Source organism: Trachemys scripta, chromosome 17 (assembly GCF_013100865.1).
Source record: "Trachemys scripta elegans isolate TJP31775 chromosome 17, CAS_Tse_1.0, whole genome shotgun sequence".
NCBI lineage: Eukaryota > Metazoa > Chordata > Testudines > Emydidae > Trachemys > Trachemys scripta.
The window spans coordinates 21,527,281-21,543,316 of NC_048314.1; the positions used below are offsets into that span (position 1 = coordinate 21,527,281).

General features: G+C 49.8%; 1 protein-coding gene across 3 annotated transcripts in view; it reads left to right on the forward strand.

Annotated features, from left to right (window-relative positions):
- The window catches only part of GSN (gelsolin), a 45,397-nt gene extending 29,972 nt beyond the window's left edge, over nt 1–15,425 (forward strand). For all 3 annotated transcript variants that reach the window (XM_034793726.1, XM_034793725.1, XM_034793724.1), the window contains 13 exons: nt 197–346; nt 895–984; nt 2,367–2,499; nt 3,554–3,642; nt 4,421–4,636; nt 5,388–5,521; nt 6,189–6,279; nt 7,870–8,040; nt 9,009–9,183; nt 10,386–10,510; nt 13,402–13,479; nt 14,227–14,287; nt 15,035–15,425. In XM_034793726.1, the coding sequence (XP_034649617.1) occupies nt 197–346; nt 895–984; nt 2,367–2,499; nt 3,554–3,642; nt 4,421–4,636; nt 5,388–5,521; nt 6,189–6,279; nt 7,870–8,040; nt 9,009–9,183; nt 10,386–10,510; nt 13,402–13,479; nt 14,227–14,287; nt 15,035–15,204 (1,683 nt within the window). In that variant the 3' untranslated portion in view covers nt 15,205–15,425. The remainder of the gene's footprint in view (nt 1–196; nt 347–894; nt 985–2,366; nt 2,500–3,553; nt 3,643–4,420; nt 4,637–5,387; nt 5,522–6,188; nt 6,280–7,869; nt 8,041–9,008; nt 9,184–10,385; nt 10,511–13,401; nt 13,480–14,226; nt 14,288–15,034) is intronic.
- Nucleotides 15,426–16,036: the final 611 nt, after the last annotated feature.

Here is a 16,036-nt window from a genome sequence, read left to right on the forward strand (position 1 = left end):
CCCAACCCCTCACCAACTGCTGCTGCAGGCTGCCCCTTCCTACCGGCATGAAAAGGCCCTAATGCACCGCTGCTGCTTAGCTCAGGCCTGTTAACCCAGCAATTGGTGTGTTCTTTGCATTATGCTGCCTAAAGAAGCCTCGTGTTCCTGGGATGGGGCTCTCTGAAATGCCATACTCTTCGTCTGTGCCCTGCAGGACATCCACCAGTGGTGCGGCTCCAAGAGCAATCGGTTTGAGCGGCTGAAGGCCACCCAGGTGGCTAAGGGGATCCGGGATAATGAGCGGAGTGGCCGTGGCAAAGTCTACGTCATGGAGGAAGGGTCAGAGCGGGAGCAAATGCTGCAGGTCACTTTCTTTGTATTTCACTGAACGTCACAGCAAAGTCCTTTCTGTGCAATCAGCTGCTGGGGTGATGAGTGTGGCATCTGGATGAAAGGACGGCCTGCACGCACATGTGCAGTACAGAATGTGTGTGTTGATATACAATAGCAGCAGGAGAAGCACTGTCGAATGGCTACAGCACAGGCTTGTGAGTCACAATATCTAGGTCTAACTCTGACCTTGCCACTTACATGCTGTGTGGCTTTGGACAAATTGTATAGCCTCAGTTTCCCCATCTTTTTCCCACATCATAGTGTAAGAATTAATGAATGTGAGTGAAGTGCTTTGAGATCCTCAGAGGGAGGGGGCTATTCATGTTTCTGCTGGCTGTTCTCTTGTGCAAGGGACAGAAAACAGTGGGTGTTGAGCCTGGTTTGGAGATCGGAACAGATCTGTTTTGATGTAGTTGACCTACATTTTCTCTTGTGTGTTTTTGTGGTCAGAGCATCTGGGGAGCAGAAATTCTCTTGGATCAACGCACATAGCTAGCAGATTGTTTTCCTGTCTCTCAGGTTCTGGGACCTAAGCCCGATCTGCCAGAAGGAGTCGCTGATGACCTCAAAGCTGATGCATCCAATAGAAAGCTGGCTAAGCTGTATAAGGTAACAAGAAGCAGATGGCTCCTGACAGAGGAGCCCTGCAAAGGGTGGAATCATAGAATCATTGAAATGTAGGGCTGGAAGGGACCTTGAGAGTCCAGCTCCCTGTGCTAAGACAGGATCAAGTAAACCTAGACCATCGCTGAAAGGTGTTTGTCTAACTTGTTCTAACTAGACAGAGCTGGAGCGGAGCAGAGGCGCTCTGATTCTCACTCGTGTCGCTAGCTATTTATGAAGTGTTAACAAAGAAAGTTTATGCAAGACCATCTAAGTAGCCACTATTGCTTTATTGCCTTGCCCAGGCCTTACTGACTCCCATGTGACAGCTGGAATTGTCAGGAACGGAGGTGAAATGTCACACATGCCAGCCTGCTGGGAGATCTTGCAGTCGCTGTCCATGAGAGAAGGAAGTAATGTGAAATGAATCTGTCTAGCAGCTGTATTTAGTGGGGGAAGTGTCCTGTCAGGGAGCTGCCAGGAATGAACTAGAATCAAGGAGCTTGGGACCCAACTCTGTTAACTCCTCTGCCTCCGTCGTGCAGGCTGGCTCGACAGCTAATATATATGGAGATCTACCTATCTCATAGAACTAGAAGGGACCCTGAAAACTCATCAAGTCCAGCCCCCTGCCTTCACTAGCAGGACCAAGTACTGATTTTGCCCCAGATCCCTAAGTGGCCCTCTCAAGGATTGAACTCACAACCCTGGGTTTAGCAGGCCAGTGCTCAAACCACTGAGCTATCCCTGGCTAGCCCCAGTGTGTGCAATGGCAGGGCAGACTGGCCCACAGGGACCTGCCAGTGTCCCTCAGCCCTGCCCTGGAGAGACCACTTCAAGGGGCGAGAAGGGAGTTTAGTGTCCGTGGCCATTCAATCCACTGACGGGTGATTTAGTAAACAAGTATGGACGTGGTTTTGTGATGTCAACACTTGTCCATTAGTAACTCTAGAGTCTGAGTCCACCAAACGCATTTGATGTGGACCAGCAAACCCACCAGTGGCTTTTCCTCAGTATAGTCATCAGGATGCTGAAATAGCCCTTTCCAGTCCTTGGGGCACAGGGCAGTTCTGCTGACAAGGCCCTTTGGGCTGCATTTGCACTGAGGACATTGGAGAGATGTGCTACCATTTCTCTAGTCTCCTAGGAAGCTGCAGTGGTGGGAGAAATCCCTGAAATCCTTGGGGCAGACCACCCCTTTGTATCACATCACTGCTGTGCCAAGAACATCACGTTTGAAGGACAGGAGGCGTGAAGGAAACCAATGCACCCAAGTCATGATGTCTGCCTCCAACTGCTACATGTAGCTGTGGAACGTTGAGAGGAGAAGGACTCCAGGTTCTTCCACAAAGTGTCTCTGAACTGATCCTTTTGTTGCATTATCCCAGGTCTCCAATGGTGCAGGGAACATGGCTGTCTCTCTGGTGGCAGACGAGAATCCGTTCTCCCAGGCCGCACTGGACTCCAACGACTGCTTCATTCTGGACCATGGCTCTGATGGGAAAATCTTCATTTGGAAAGGTACCCTGGGGAGGGAGGAGAATTAGATAAAGGCAGCTGTGCGTGGGATCTATATTCGATTCTTGGTCCCAGCTTCCTGCAAGTAGGGGGTGGGGAGGGAGTGCATGGTGCCAGTCAATTGCAGCTTCTCCAGGGAATTAAGGAACAGAACACGGGCTCAGAAGGGCATCTCAGGAGATTTAGCAGAAAAAGTTAAGAAGTTCTGAGTGGAAGGGAAGATCATTTAAGTTCATGGATACCCGTGCAGGGATCTTTATGTAGGACGCCCTGGCAGGGATGCGGGTCTGCATGTGGCAGTGGGGACACTCATGTGGAAATGCTTCCCCCATTAGCTATGCCAATCTCCTCTCTCCCTCTGCACGATCCTGATGCCTGAGCACCAGGGGAGAGGGGTCTTGGTGACTATCCCTCTCTTGGAACCTGCAAGGCAGGGTGTAGCCAGTGCAGGATCTCCGGCCCGTCAGAGCATTACAAATGTTTGACCACAGGCTACTGGGTTATGGATCATGGATGACTGGGATGGTGCGGGGGGGTGGGTTTAGACTGTGTCACTGGGCCATATGCACAGGACTTGGCACATACAATTATAGAGTCATAGAGTTCAAGGCCAGAAGGAACGAGACCTCTAGTCTGACCTGTACATCACAGGCCACCAACACCATCCACCCACCTCCACACGCAGACCAGCCACCAGAATCAGACCAAAGTATTACAGCCGTCAGGAGACTAAACTAGCCTGTGCCACAGCCAGAGGACAGGAGGGACCGAGGAGCTCCAGTGCCCGAGGCCCCCAGAAATGGCAGAGAATTGATTTAATGAGCTATTCCAGGTGATCCTAATCATTCACTACATCACAGATGGTTGTTTTCTTCTCCGTGACGTCACCTGCAGGTGGAGCCCTACTGCAGTGCAGCAGTGGAAGGGGTTTAACTTGTGGACTGGGTGATTCGCTTTCCCCTCTGGACATGAAGGAAATCAGGGGGAGTGTTTTGTTTTTACATCAGAGTGTATTATTTAACAATCATCAACACTGCCCTTTTTGTTCTTATTAAAGGCAAGAAGGCCAATTCCGAAGAGAAGAAGGCAGCCCTGAAAACTGCCTCCGAGTTCATCTCCAAGATGCAGTACCCCAAACACACCCAGGTAAGCAGCGCTGGCGGGGGCTTGGGTGGCTGCACACCGTGCCCTCGGGCTGACGCTCAGACACCATTGAGGGTGCACCTCAAACTCTCCTCAGCCACACACCTGGGGTGGTGATTCAGTCTGTCTGAGGGCTAGCAGGAGAAACAGAGAGAAACTGCCCAGGAAGGACTCAGAACGACTCCCATTGGGCATGAAGAGGTGCTGACTAACCTGTCCCTAGGGGATGACTTGCCCCATGGCTTCTCCAGCATTTTCTTAAGAGAGATTCGTCCTCTCCCAGCCCCACTGTGCGGTGGTAACCAGTGGAACACGCTCTTGAGGTCCATGGTTTTATTGCAGTAGCACAGACTTTCCAGGTATATCTGTGCTTAAAACAGGCTTGAACAGACATGGGCCGGGTGCAAACTAATGTTTCGCAGCCAGTGGTCACTTTGCTGGTGGAAACGCTGTGAGAGCCAAGCAGTGGGTGTGTAGAACATCACCTCTCTCCTGGGGATAGAGGGAGGGAATGATTGCCCAGTCTCCCCTTATGGGGCCAGTGAGACCTGCGGGCATCTCAGAGGCTGCGGGTTTGCGACATCAGTTCAGAGCTGCCCCGGGATTGCTCTTTGTGGCTGAATCCCTCCAGGGGCATCTGCTGTGGAGTCGCCCTAGGGATTTATATGGCTCTGTGTCATCCTGAAGCCAGTGCCTGTGTTACAGCTGGGATGGGCTAGAACTGCAGCCCATCCAGGCTCAGGACAAGACTCCCCCTCACGGGCTGGCTCCCTCATTTCAGGTCCAAGTCCTGCCTGAGAGCGGCGAGACCCCCTTGTTCAAGCAGTTCTTCAAGAACTGGCGGGACAGAGACCAGACGGAGGGGCTAGGCACAGCCTACATCTCCAGCAACATCGCCAAGGTCGAGAAGGTGCCCTTTGACGCCGCCACGCTGCACAACTCCACAGCCATGGCTGCCCAGCACGGCACGGAGGACGATGGCTCTGGCAAGAAACAGGTAGGGGGGTGACGCAGAGAGAGAATGGTGGCACCAGCACCCCCAGGGGCCAGTTTGTGTCCCCTCTTGATTCTTCCATTATCTGCCTCCTGGCAGGGGAGGGTGACGGTCTGGGAGTGCATGAGGGGCAGGGGGACTGCCCAATGGAGCGTCTCCCCTCTCCACCTGGACGCCTGGGTTTGTGCAAAGAAGCCATGCTGAGGTTGTGCTCAGAAGGGCTAAACGCTGAGGCCTCCTCTTCTCCCTACTGCGCAATCCCAGTTCTGAGCTGAAAACAGGTCCTGGCCAATGCTTGCTCCTTTGGAAATGTGGGGGGCCAGCCGGCTGAAAGCTCAGCCCAAGGTTGCCCTAGGCTGGAGAAACTCTTGGGTACCACCAAGCCAGCAAGAAGACTTGTCACCCAGCCCACAGGCACCCGGCCCCTGACTCACATTTACCCCCAGGGCTCTGAGCCTTTTGGTGCACCTGGCCCAGGTTTGGGGTTTGTAACCCAACCAGGCAAGTTTTGCCTTGATTCCGGGCCTCTCTGGGAAGGTTTTGCACAAGGCTGTATGTCACCGGCTGTGGGAGGGGCTCGTTGTTTTACCGCCTTTCCCCAGCAGGTGGCACTGCAGGGCCATGGCTTGTAGGAGGTTGAATATGTGAAGTAAACAAAAAAAAAGTCCCTTGTTAATGTAGCACAGTTTGTTCTGTTCTCCCATTTTGTGGTTTGGGGTGTTTCCCCTCCCCCTTTTTGCTGCTGGTTTTGTAGATCTGGAGAATAGAAGGCTCTGCTAAAGTGCCCGTGAATCCTTCGCTGTATGGCCAGTTCTACGGAGGGGACAGCTACATTATCTTGTATGACTACAAGCACAGTGGAAAAACGGGACAGATTATCTACACTTGGTAAGAGGGATTTTCTGGAGAGGAGCCAAAAAGCAAATGCCCTGCACTGTAACTGCATGGGACTGGAGTCCACTGCTGTGAGATCATATCGTTACGAGCTGCCGCTTACCCCAGGATCCAACCGGAATTAGATTTCTCCCTGGAGAGGCTCCCCCTGCAGGCCAAATGTTAGTAGGGGGATGGGGGGCAAGAAGGGGTCAGTGCAAAAAGGAATCAGGCACACAGTGATTGGGCCCTCCGGGCAGTCCCCAGTGGAGCCGAGAAAGCAGAAACAGCCGGGGGAGGAGAGCTCTCTCAGGTGGCTTACGTACATCATGAGCTGCGGAGCTGAAATCTTAAGGGAGTGTTCAGAGTGTGGAGGTTGAGTGCGTCGCTCCTGCTAACAGCCACCGCAGCTGTGTTGTTAAATCAGCTACCACAGGGTTGGGCACAATGGCAGAATGTGGATACTTAGAAAACCCTGCTCACCCTGAAAAGGTATCGATCTTCCTGTTTAAACATTCCACTCTCTGTATGTTAGCGGATTCCCCTCCATACCTACAGTGAAATGCTGTGCAAGTTGGTTAACAACCAGGAGTCCCTGGCCTTTTCCTGACCTCTCTAGGGCTTAGGAAATTTCACTGTGACCCGAGGACAAGGCTGTTAGATTTTGTTCTGTGTTTTTCAGGCAGGGTGCAGATTCCTCCCAGGATGAGATTACAACCTCCGCATTCCTCAGTGTCCAGCTGGACGAAGAGCTGGGAGGCAGCCCTGTGCAGGTAGATAAAACCAACTAATGACATATGTGCCTTTGCCATAGCAAGCCAGTTACCTACACCCCTCTCCGGTGAGAGACACCGTCCTTCTGCGCCTCACTGTTAATAATGCTCAGGGGTGAATAAACTTTGCATCATGACAGTTGGTGCAAAGTGTCGGGAGCTGACACTGCTTGCTGGCAGGGAGGAGAGGAAAAACCTTGGATATATTTAGCTTCCCTTTCTGTAGGCCGCTGTACTGATCTGAAGTGCAAACTTCCAGAGTCAGCGTAGACATCTGTTTTGGTTCTTGGCTGTATTTAAAAATCAAAGCGCAACAGAAAATAAATGTGAGTGAGAGGAGAACCTCTGGCACCAGAGGGTAAATGCAGGTGGGAGAAAGAGGCAAAGAGTTCCCAAGAGCCGAATACATTCCCCAGGGTTTCTAAGTTGGATCCACAGTGGGTTGACCTGTCCAGAAGGGCCATATCTTTAGGAGATGGCACAAAGGCTCAAGGCAGCATCTCTCTCATATAGCTATAAATTTGGCCTTTCTGTAGTATGTAGGTGCTGTTCGAGGGTTATAAAAGGCAGTGCAGGCAGCGTAAGATTTGATAAACCTCTTCTCTACTGCCCCCCAAGAGTGAAAGGCCTGAGGGGCTCAGGGAAGTGACTGTTTTGCAGCAGGAAACTTAAACACGCAGTTTGTTTGTCTTTAAAGGGGAAAAAAGTGTATAACTCATCAGATCCCTGAGTGTGTGGTTCGTAGATTTCTCATGACTCTCAAGGAGAGGTGGGGACTGAAACCCCATGATGGTTTCAGGATCCTCCTCAAGCAAATGTCACATCTGTGGTGAGGGTCGGTTTCCCCTTATGATACTGGATGGCAACAGGCCTGTTTGCACATTCATTTCCCCGTGCAGTTCTCTGCCGCCAGACCTCAGCTATGGTGCAGCAGCCTTTGCACACCCTGCCCTGCCAGAGCTGCTTGGAAGGGGCTTTATGCCAAGCGAAACCAGGAGCCCAACCCATGGACTAGTAAAGGTTATTGACTCAGCCCTTGCCAGCTTTGCTTCCTGTTATGATCAGCTGAGTTCCTGTTCGTGTCTTCTCCAGTTGCGGTGCCGGAAGCCACCTTTTCAGGTGGTTTCTGCAGTGTGACAAGGGACTTTTATAGCTGCATCTACATCAGGTGGCCCCGGCCCCACGCAACGGACTTGACAAAGAATAGTAAAGATGAGGTGGCTGTTCAGCTGCGTTGCCAGAAGGCACCGAACACTCTTTACACTAGCGTTTATTGCTGCTAGTTGGGTCAGGCTGCCGCGTGTGGGGTCCCTGCTATGCAATTTTGAGGGCCTAATTTACCCCCAGACCAGTTTCTGTGTGAGAAGCAGTGGTTTGGTTCCCTGCTCCCAGCAGGGGCATGCTCTGAGGGAGAAAAGGAACAGCCTATTTGGGAATCCCTGGTTGCTCTGCATCATCTCATCTGAAGAAGTGAGGTTCTCACCCACGAAAGCTTTTGCTCCCAATACTTCTGTTAGTCTGAAAGGGGCCACAGGACCCGCTGTTGCTTTTTATCATCTCATATGTGACTCTGAGCTTCCTTCCCCCCAGAAACGAGTGGTGCAGGGAAAAGAGCCAGCTCATCTGATGAGCATGTTTGGCAAGAAACCTTTGATTGTCTACAAGGGTGGAACCTCCAGGGACGGAGGCCAGACGGCACCAGCCGCAACACGGCTGTTTCAGGTCCGGTCCAGCACCTCTGGAGCCACCAGAGCCGTGGAGGTACGTGATGGGAAAGCCAGCTAACCCCGAACATTGGGTTCACAGATAGCAGTTGGAATGTAAGATCTTGTCACATCACGTTCCCGCTGAGAGCAGAGGCAAGGCCAGGTTAAACTTTCTGGTGGACTTGTGCTAAATTGAAACAAACTTCGGAGTCCAGATAAGCTATCAAGAACTTCCCCTTTTCCCATGGATAAGTAGTAATAATCACCCTGTTCCCAGGAGTTTATTAATACCATTTTATGTTGTTAAGGGCTTTTCTCCAAAGTTCCCAAAGGACTTTGCATATGAATATAAAGTGAGACTTTCACCCACCGTTGAAGAGCATCAGCCTTTGGGGTGGGATGCAGCAGTTGGTTTAACAGCACCAACAATGGTACTTAACAGCTAAAGGCAGGAAGTGACAAGTAGCTTGTCTCCAAATAGAATTTGAGCCAGGACTTGGGTTCATCCCCCTATTCTTGCAAAAAAAACCAAAACAAAACAAAAAAATCCTGCTCATTAATCATAAATACATGGTGTCTCCAGCAGCCTCCTAGCTCCATGCTAGGGTATTGGTTCAATACTGACCCAGGGGGAAAATGCCAACTACAGAATCACCAATGCCAGCAGCATGGAGTTTGTTCTATGGAGGTCTCCCCTCTGAGTACTTAAGTATCCTGCTGTCGTTAGTGAGATTTGGCAAGATCCCAGCCCTACCTATTCTGGCTGCAGGTCATCACACGCCCTCACACATACACGCCCTCACACACCTGTTTAATCTTCTCATGCTTGTTATAGAATCTTTCCGCTTCACCAACTTGACTGCAACTGGCAGCGTAATGTTATCCCTGAGTTATTAGTGTTTGTATGGTGGATGGTTAAAGTTTGTTCACCAGTGCCGGAGGGGCACTGATCATAGTCCTTATATAACGGTCAGTGGCAAAAGTACCGACCCGTTTGATAGCTATGGTGCTGTTGCTTTCTAGCTGGATGCTGTTGCCAGTGAACTGAACTCCAACGATGCGTTTGTCCTGAAAACTCCCTCCACTGCTTACCTTTGGGTTGGCCAAGCAGCCAGCGACACCGAGATATCTGGGGCACAAGAGCTGCTGAAGATTCTGGGAGCTCGCCCAGTACAAATTGCTGAGGGAAGCGAGCCAGGTGAGGGAGGCCTGGCTGGGCCTCGCAGATTCCTTACATTGTAGCTGCAGTTTCTTGCTCTCCTTGGCAGTTGCCCAACGGGTATTTACTTGGGGCTTCCCACATCAAGGCCAATCAAAGAGGTGACCAGCGGTTCCGCCTCTGGGAAGCTCATCCTTCTAGGCTCTGCACTGAAAGAGATATGGGTATGTCATACAGGGGGGAGTCCAGCCACTCAGCAGAAGGTATTCGGGTTAAGAGGCCTCCGGCTTATCTGGGAGAGGTAATGGGAGTAGGAGCGGTTTTAAAATCGCACACACCCGAAAGAGGGAAGGTTGCTCTGAGGACCCATTGAGCACCTATTGTAAATTATCAGGTCACTTTAGCAGGCCGGCACCTAAATCTTTGTTTCACCCCATCTCCACGCATCTCACTGCTGCTAGAGACGGATTCCCCTCCTGCTGCCTTTGGTAGCCACTCGGGGAAGAGTCGTGGTTGGAGCCGATTCTAAACAGCCAGAGAACAATCAGGGGACAAAGTCAGCCCCACCCCTTCCCTGAGATACCAAGATTCTAGCCTCCTGACTACCGGATCAAGGTGCAAGCAGGAAGCTGGGGAGATCATGTGCTCTGACTCTGCTGTAGTTCATGATGCTTCCCTGTCTGTGGCATTGCCCTCCCACGTCAAGGATCCCGTGCGACTCCGTATTCTGCTTTAGCGTCATCGCCACGTGCGGCTGCTTCCCTCGCAGATGTATTCAGGAGCAGATGTGCCACGGACGCAGCACCATTGCATAAGTCACTGGAGTTCATGATCAGACTGCGTAGTCCCTTGCGGTCTGCGGGTGGGCAAGGGATGTCCCTTTGATGTCCCAGGGGTTTGGATAAAGCATGTTATAGGGAGCACAGGTGGTGTCCTTTCCTGTCCCCCTGCCACTGCAGCCCCAGGGCTGGGCACAGTCTGGTGCATTGCCCAGGCGCGGAATGGCTACTCCAAAGCACTTTCTTTACCCTCATGTGTAGCGGCCACTGGGGATTTTTGCTATAGGCATCAGAAGAGCAAACACACCTGGGCATACTGTGTGCATGAACAGTACGTGCCTCTGTCCAGCCAGGTCTCAGACAAGCAGAGGGGATTAGCGAGGTCCCAGGGTGGGTAGCCCCCCAGTGGCGTGACGTCGGGTGTACATGGAAGGAGTGTCAGCATACCCTTCTCTCTTGCAGATAGCTTCTGGGAAGCTCTGGGTGGAAAAGCAGCGTATCGCACCTCCCCCCGGCTGAAGGACAGGAAGATGGACGTTAACCCCCCTCGCCTCTTTGCCTGCTCAAACAAGAGCGGACGCTTCATTGTGAGTGTGTGATGGACTAAGGCGGCGTTTCATAAGGAAACAAGCCTCCAGCTGCCAGGACTGGGGAAACCCATCTCAGCCAGGCAGTAGGGTACAGTTCTGCCTCCCAGTCCGCTCCTCAAGAAACGCACAGGGGGCTCCTCCCCACGGGTCTCTGCAGAAGGAGCGTGTTAGCGCTACCCTGCTGCAAAGAAAGCGGCCAGCGCTACAGCCTTGTTCTCACTACACCGAATCCCTGCAGCAGCGAGCTAGTTCTCCTTTGCCTGAGGCCAACAGGCAGGCTATTTGGCTTTAACTCCAGCACTTGCTGAGTGACAGGGGTTAGGATTAGGCGTATAGGGGTGTGAATGACTAAGCAGCACCAGAGCCTAAACTCTATTGTTTACTGGGGTGAACTGTGAATGAACTTTGCACCTTGTCACCACCAGAGCACCCCTTTGGGCCATGATGCAGCATTGCCGGGCTTCTTCTCTAGTGCTGCATCCCCGTCATCTGTCATCCTGGGCTGTAGCAGTCTCCAGCTTCCATGGCCTGGCCCTCTGGGCGGGTCTTCTCTCAGTTCAGCGCCCTCTGGGGTAACAGGAAAAAATCAAAGCTGAACACTCTGTATGCCAGGCCTTCAGCCCCCATGTGGGACTAATCTGTCTTTTGCCTCTTTAAATCCTGATGTTTGTGCTTCCTCTTGTTGCCCGATCCTTTTGAATAGTCAATAGTACGTGTAGTGATGGCCAGTTGATCCGAAGGCAATAGGGTTCTTGTCCCAGAATCAGGTGACACAGAATAAAACCAATGAGTTCAATAGCTTGTAGGGAGCCTTTAGGCATATGGCAAGAACACGCCCACCCAGGGCAAAGCCAAGCCTTAGAGAATTGTATTAAAATAAGGACTAAAGTCAGAAAAGCTCCAAGCCACATAAACAGATAAGAATATTACAATACTGGGGATGTCTCTGGTATCATTCTTTGCATAAACTCTTAGATTTGCATAATGACACCCTTCCTGGAGGCCCTGGTGGTAAGAGACAAAGGACCAGCGCTGTTGCTGACATGCCAAATGTGTCTGATGGTCCAGATTTCTCCATGCCCAAGACTGGTGGTAGAGAACAAGAGTAGAAGGGACAAATGGTGGAATGCCAACAATGGTGGAAAAAGTTCCTTTCTACATGGTAATTTGCCCTGTTATAGGGTCTGAACATCATCATGAATATTCATGCGAAGGCTTAGCCTTCCATGCCCAAATCTAACTTCCTCACCCTCACAATATTGGGGTTACTTATCCTATAGGTTAACATATTAATACATATTAATACCATTTAACTCATGATATTAGTCACCTCTTGCCCAAGCAGATTTGCAGTTATCACTTCCATGAGCTTGCAGTTGCCATTTACCATTAGGTTTCAACTCCTGCTATTAAGCAAACTATTCCTAGTTCCCCAAAATCTATTAGGCCATTTATCAATGGTCAGGGGCTTACTCTACCTGACTATACTCATGAAAACTTCCTTAAACTACTGTCTGACAGGATACAGGCCTGTAGTTTCCTGGTGTTACAGCAAAAGCTAAGCGAGCCCTATGGGCTATTCTCTCTCACTGGGAGAGAAGGGAACTTACCGTCTCTTCTAGGCTCCAGCCCAGGGACCCTGTGTTGTGCAGCCAAGGGCTGCTCATTCCAATCCACTGCCACTTCCCTGGGCTGCTCCTGCCTTTTCCCTCTTTGTCAGTGTCCCTCACGAGGCTGCAGACTCTACTAGTCCCACTCAGAGCTCTGTCTCCTCATGCAACTTCTTCCCAACCAGCTACCAAGGAGCTTCCTAAGGCCCTTCCCAGCTTCGTTGGCAGCAGCTGGACTGTATTTCAGGCAGGCAGGTAGCCTTTTTCTCTCCCTTTCTGTTTCCTTAAAACTGGAGCCCACCCTCCCCCCAAGCTCTCCTTGGAGCTGGAGTGGTGATTTAGGCCAGCTGTAGGGCCTTAGCCAGCTTCTCCTTCAGCTGACACCTTGCCCCCAATTAGACCTCAAGTTTGCAGGATTCAGCAGGCAGGTGGGCCAGGCTTCTCCCGCCAGGTCTCCCCTGCTATGTGCGAGGAGGCAGCATATATACTGATCCCCTTCCCAAAGCTCATCCCAATTGGCTGGGAGAGAGGGGAGCATTGCCCCGCCCACTCTGCAGGGCCCCTGGTCCCAGACCCTTAAAGAGACAGTAATGGGTTTTCTTGCCAAATTCTATTTATTCCCAGGATCTCTTCCTGTCTTCCAATATGTCCTAGGTCCTGGCACACCTCTTCTTATGTGATATGTCCATTATTGGAGGTTTGTAACCATGGTAGCCCATTCTGTACGATCCTCCACTAATCTCTTTGTGGATGAATACACCTTTTGATCCACCCAGGATACCACATTGTCCAGCCAAGATCATCTTCTGCCTTGTGTTCTTCTGCCATCAACTTTCCCTTGCAGTGTCTGCAAGCATGCATCTCGCCCCCAAACCTCTTAAAATGTGCCCTGCAAATCCCAATCCATTTTAATTGGTTATGTGGGCTATCCATGATATTTTCAGAATTCTTCCATAACACCTTAATTTGAAGGATTGTAGTTTCTTTATTATTTGGCTGTTCGAATGTCCATGTTTCACAGCCATACTTTAACACAGATCGAATGTACGTTTTTACATCTCAGAGGTCCCAAAATCTTAAAGGGCCAGGCCGCGTGACTGGGGTGGGCTGACGCTTAGGCTCCACTGCCCGTAAGGGGACAGACTGTACCATCACGCACCTCATTCCCCAGTGGTAATAGCACCTCCATGAACTGGTTTCCCCATGTGACACAAAATGATATAAATTTGTGTGGCTCCCCTTGAAGGATCTGATCCCCCTCTAACCTCATTCTTTCAGATTGAAGAGGTTCCTGGAGAGCTAACCCAAGATGACCTTGCTACAGATGATGTTATGATCCTTGACACATGGGACCAGGTACCTCCGAATATATTTATTAGGAGGGAAGCAAAGAGAGGATATTGCATATGGGCCATATGGCTTTAGGCTGAGAGACCGTCAGTCACAATACTTAGAAATGGGAAAGATCATGGAATGCACCCCCCTACGATGTTGGTATCAAGTCACCCAACAGAGGATGGATCAGATATTAAATTACATTCATTTTAACCCAAGGATTGAGGGTGGCGTTGGGCTCCTGCCACTTCCTTTGGTCAGATGATGGACCAAAGGCGATAGGCTATGGTGGATCCCAGCACAGTCTGTCGTCTCTCTCAGACTATGAGCTTGTGAGGGGTTGCTCTCTTGCCTTGTCTGTATATGACTGAGCATGTTGTCAGCATTCAACAAATAATTATATCGTCTACTGGTTTCTTAAGGAAAAAAGACGGCTCCTCGGTTGCCTTGCTCCGGTCAACCAACAGGCAGTCTGGAGAGGGGCATGCTATAGCTGTTCAATGTAAAGGTGCAAGTTCAAACACCAGCTGATTCTCCCCTGTATCAGATTAGGATCTAATTGTTCCCACGCTGGAGACTTATTACTGGCCAAAAGTTCTGTCTTAAACTTCGCCAGCAGTAGTATTCACTTTGTTTACTGGGATGAGTAATTCAGTCAAAGTAGCATGGATTTATTCTGTTCTGTATCATGCTCCCTGAGACAATTTTCAGACTTCGATTTCACTTCAGATAGAGGCTGATGCTGTTTGTTTGATTTTTAATCTGTAGGTCTTTGTCTGGATTGGAAATGAGGCTAATGAAGAGGAAAAGACTGAGGCCATGACATCAGGTAACTATCACATGCCCCTCTCCTCAGTAACTCTTCTCTGTTGATCTTCACCTCCAGTTTGATCACTTGGAGTAGAGGGTTGAACGTTTTGAAAAACAGGTGTCTTCATGACAGCATAAAATTGACAGACTAGTACATTTACAAGGAGTCACTTGGGAAGACTTAGGAGTCTGGAAGGATCCCTGTAGCTCTGCCTCAAGGAGCTACTGGTTATCAGACATACTGTACTCAGCTTCCAGCAGTGAAAAAATAACCCTTAGGATAAATGAATGATTTTACTTACGACAACCCATAATTTTCTCTGTCAGCTGCCTTCCCTTTAAGCCGTACACCTAAATGCACAGCTGAGCAATACAGTGGGTAAACAACTGTTCTTAATGGAAGGTTGAATTCCTAATGGGAGTGAAGTGATCACTTTGTGTCTGACAGGCTAGGATGGTGCTTTGCTGTTTAAATAGTAATATTCATTAGGGGGGCAGTCATGTAAATCACACGTGAAAAGAGCAGTTTATAGCCCTGATTGAACCCTGCCAGCTGCGTTGAAAGCAGCTCCTGGGACAGGCTGCCAGTAGCCCTAAATAAAACCCCACTCGCAGCATCACCTCTTTAAAAAAGCATTTTAGAAACTAGAGCCAGCCTGACATTATGCCTCTGTTTTGCATTTAGCTTTTCCAGAGCCTCTTTCTCTGATTGCTGCATATGGAGATGTTGTGATTGTATGGGCTTTTCTTACTTGTGTATTTGCAGCTAAAAGGTACATTGAGACTGATCCTGCCAACCGAGATAAGAGAACAACTATCGCGATCATCAAGCAAGGATTCGAACCTCCCACCTTCTCTGGCTGGTTCCTAGGCTGGGATGACGATTACTGGACAGTTGATCCTCTCGAGAGGGCAATGGCAGAGCTGGCTGCCTAAGTAAAGAGGATCCTTTTTTAAATAGAGCAAGTTTGGTGCCTTCAGTGCCTACAGAGCTACGTCCTCCTGCAGGAGACACATTAATGTGGCCACTGTTTTTAATAGCCAACTAGCTGTGCAATAATTAAAGAAATTCATGATGAGTCCTATCACGCTACCCACTGCTTTGAACATGGTATTTAATACAATAAAGCTTACATGGAACGTGCGAACACTAAAAATGTGCCTGGTTGTTTTGTTTCAGCTACTTGGAAGAAAACTGGGTTAAACAGAAATTGTATAGCAGCGTTGGTCTAAACTTTGGACTATCTTGAAATAGAGACTTAAAAAAACCCAAACTATCTTCCTTGTGCCACTGTCACAAACACATTAGCTGCCACCTCTGAGGTTCCCCTGTTGGTGCAGATCTGTTACTAATGTTTTATTATTGCACTAAACTAGCCAATGATTGGGAAGCAAATTACGGCTTTTTTTAAAGTTTTTTTTTTATTCCAGTGCTTCTAAGTGTGTGGAAAAGGACTGAAGTGGTAGCAATATATTACGGAATGCAGCAATAACCTAGAAGCTGCCTCTTTTGTTTACAGTAGATCATAGAAGCAACTGAGGTTTGGTCCATTTGCTTTAGATGTTTTAGTGAACTGACGCTAGATCCTTGCAGGAAATGGTTCATTTTATTAACCTGTTGCTATTAGCAGGCTTGGAACCCCAGCACTAAATGCTAAAGCAGCTTCATGGATTGAATGAAATGCTGAATCCCAGGGGCCGAGGCTTCCACTGTGCAGACAGAGCAATATCATGAAACTACACCTATGGATGCAATATGTTGCTACTC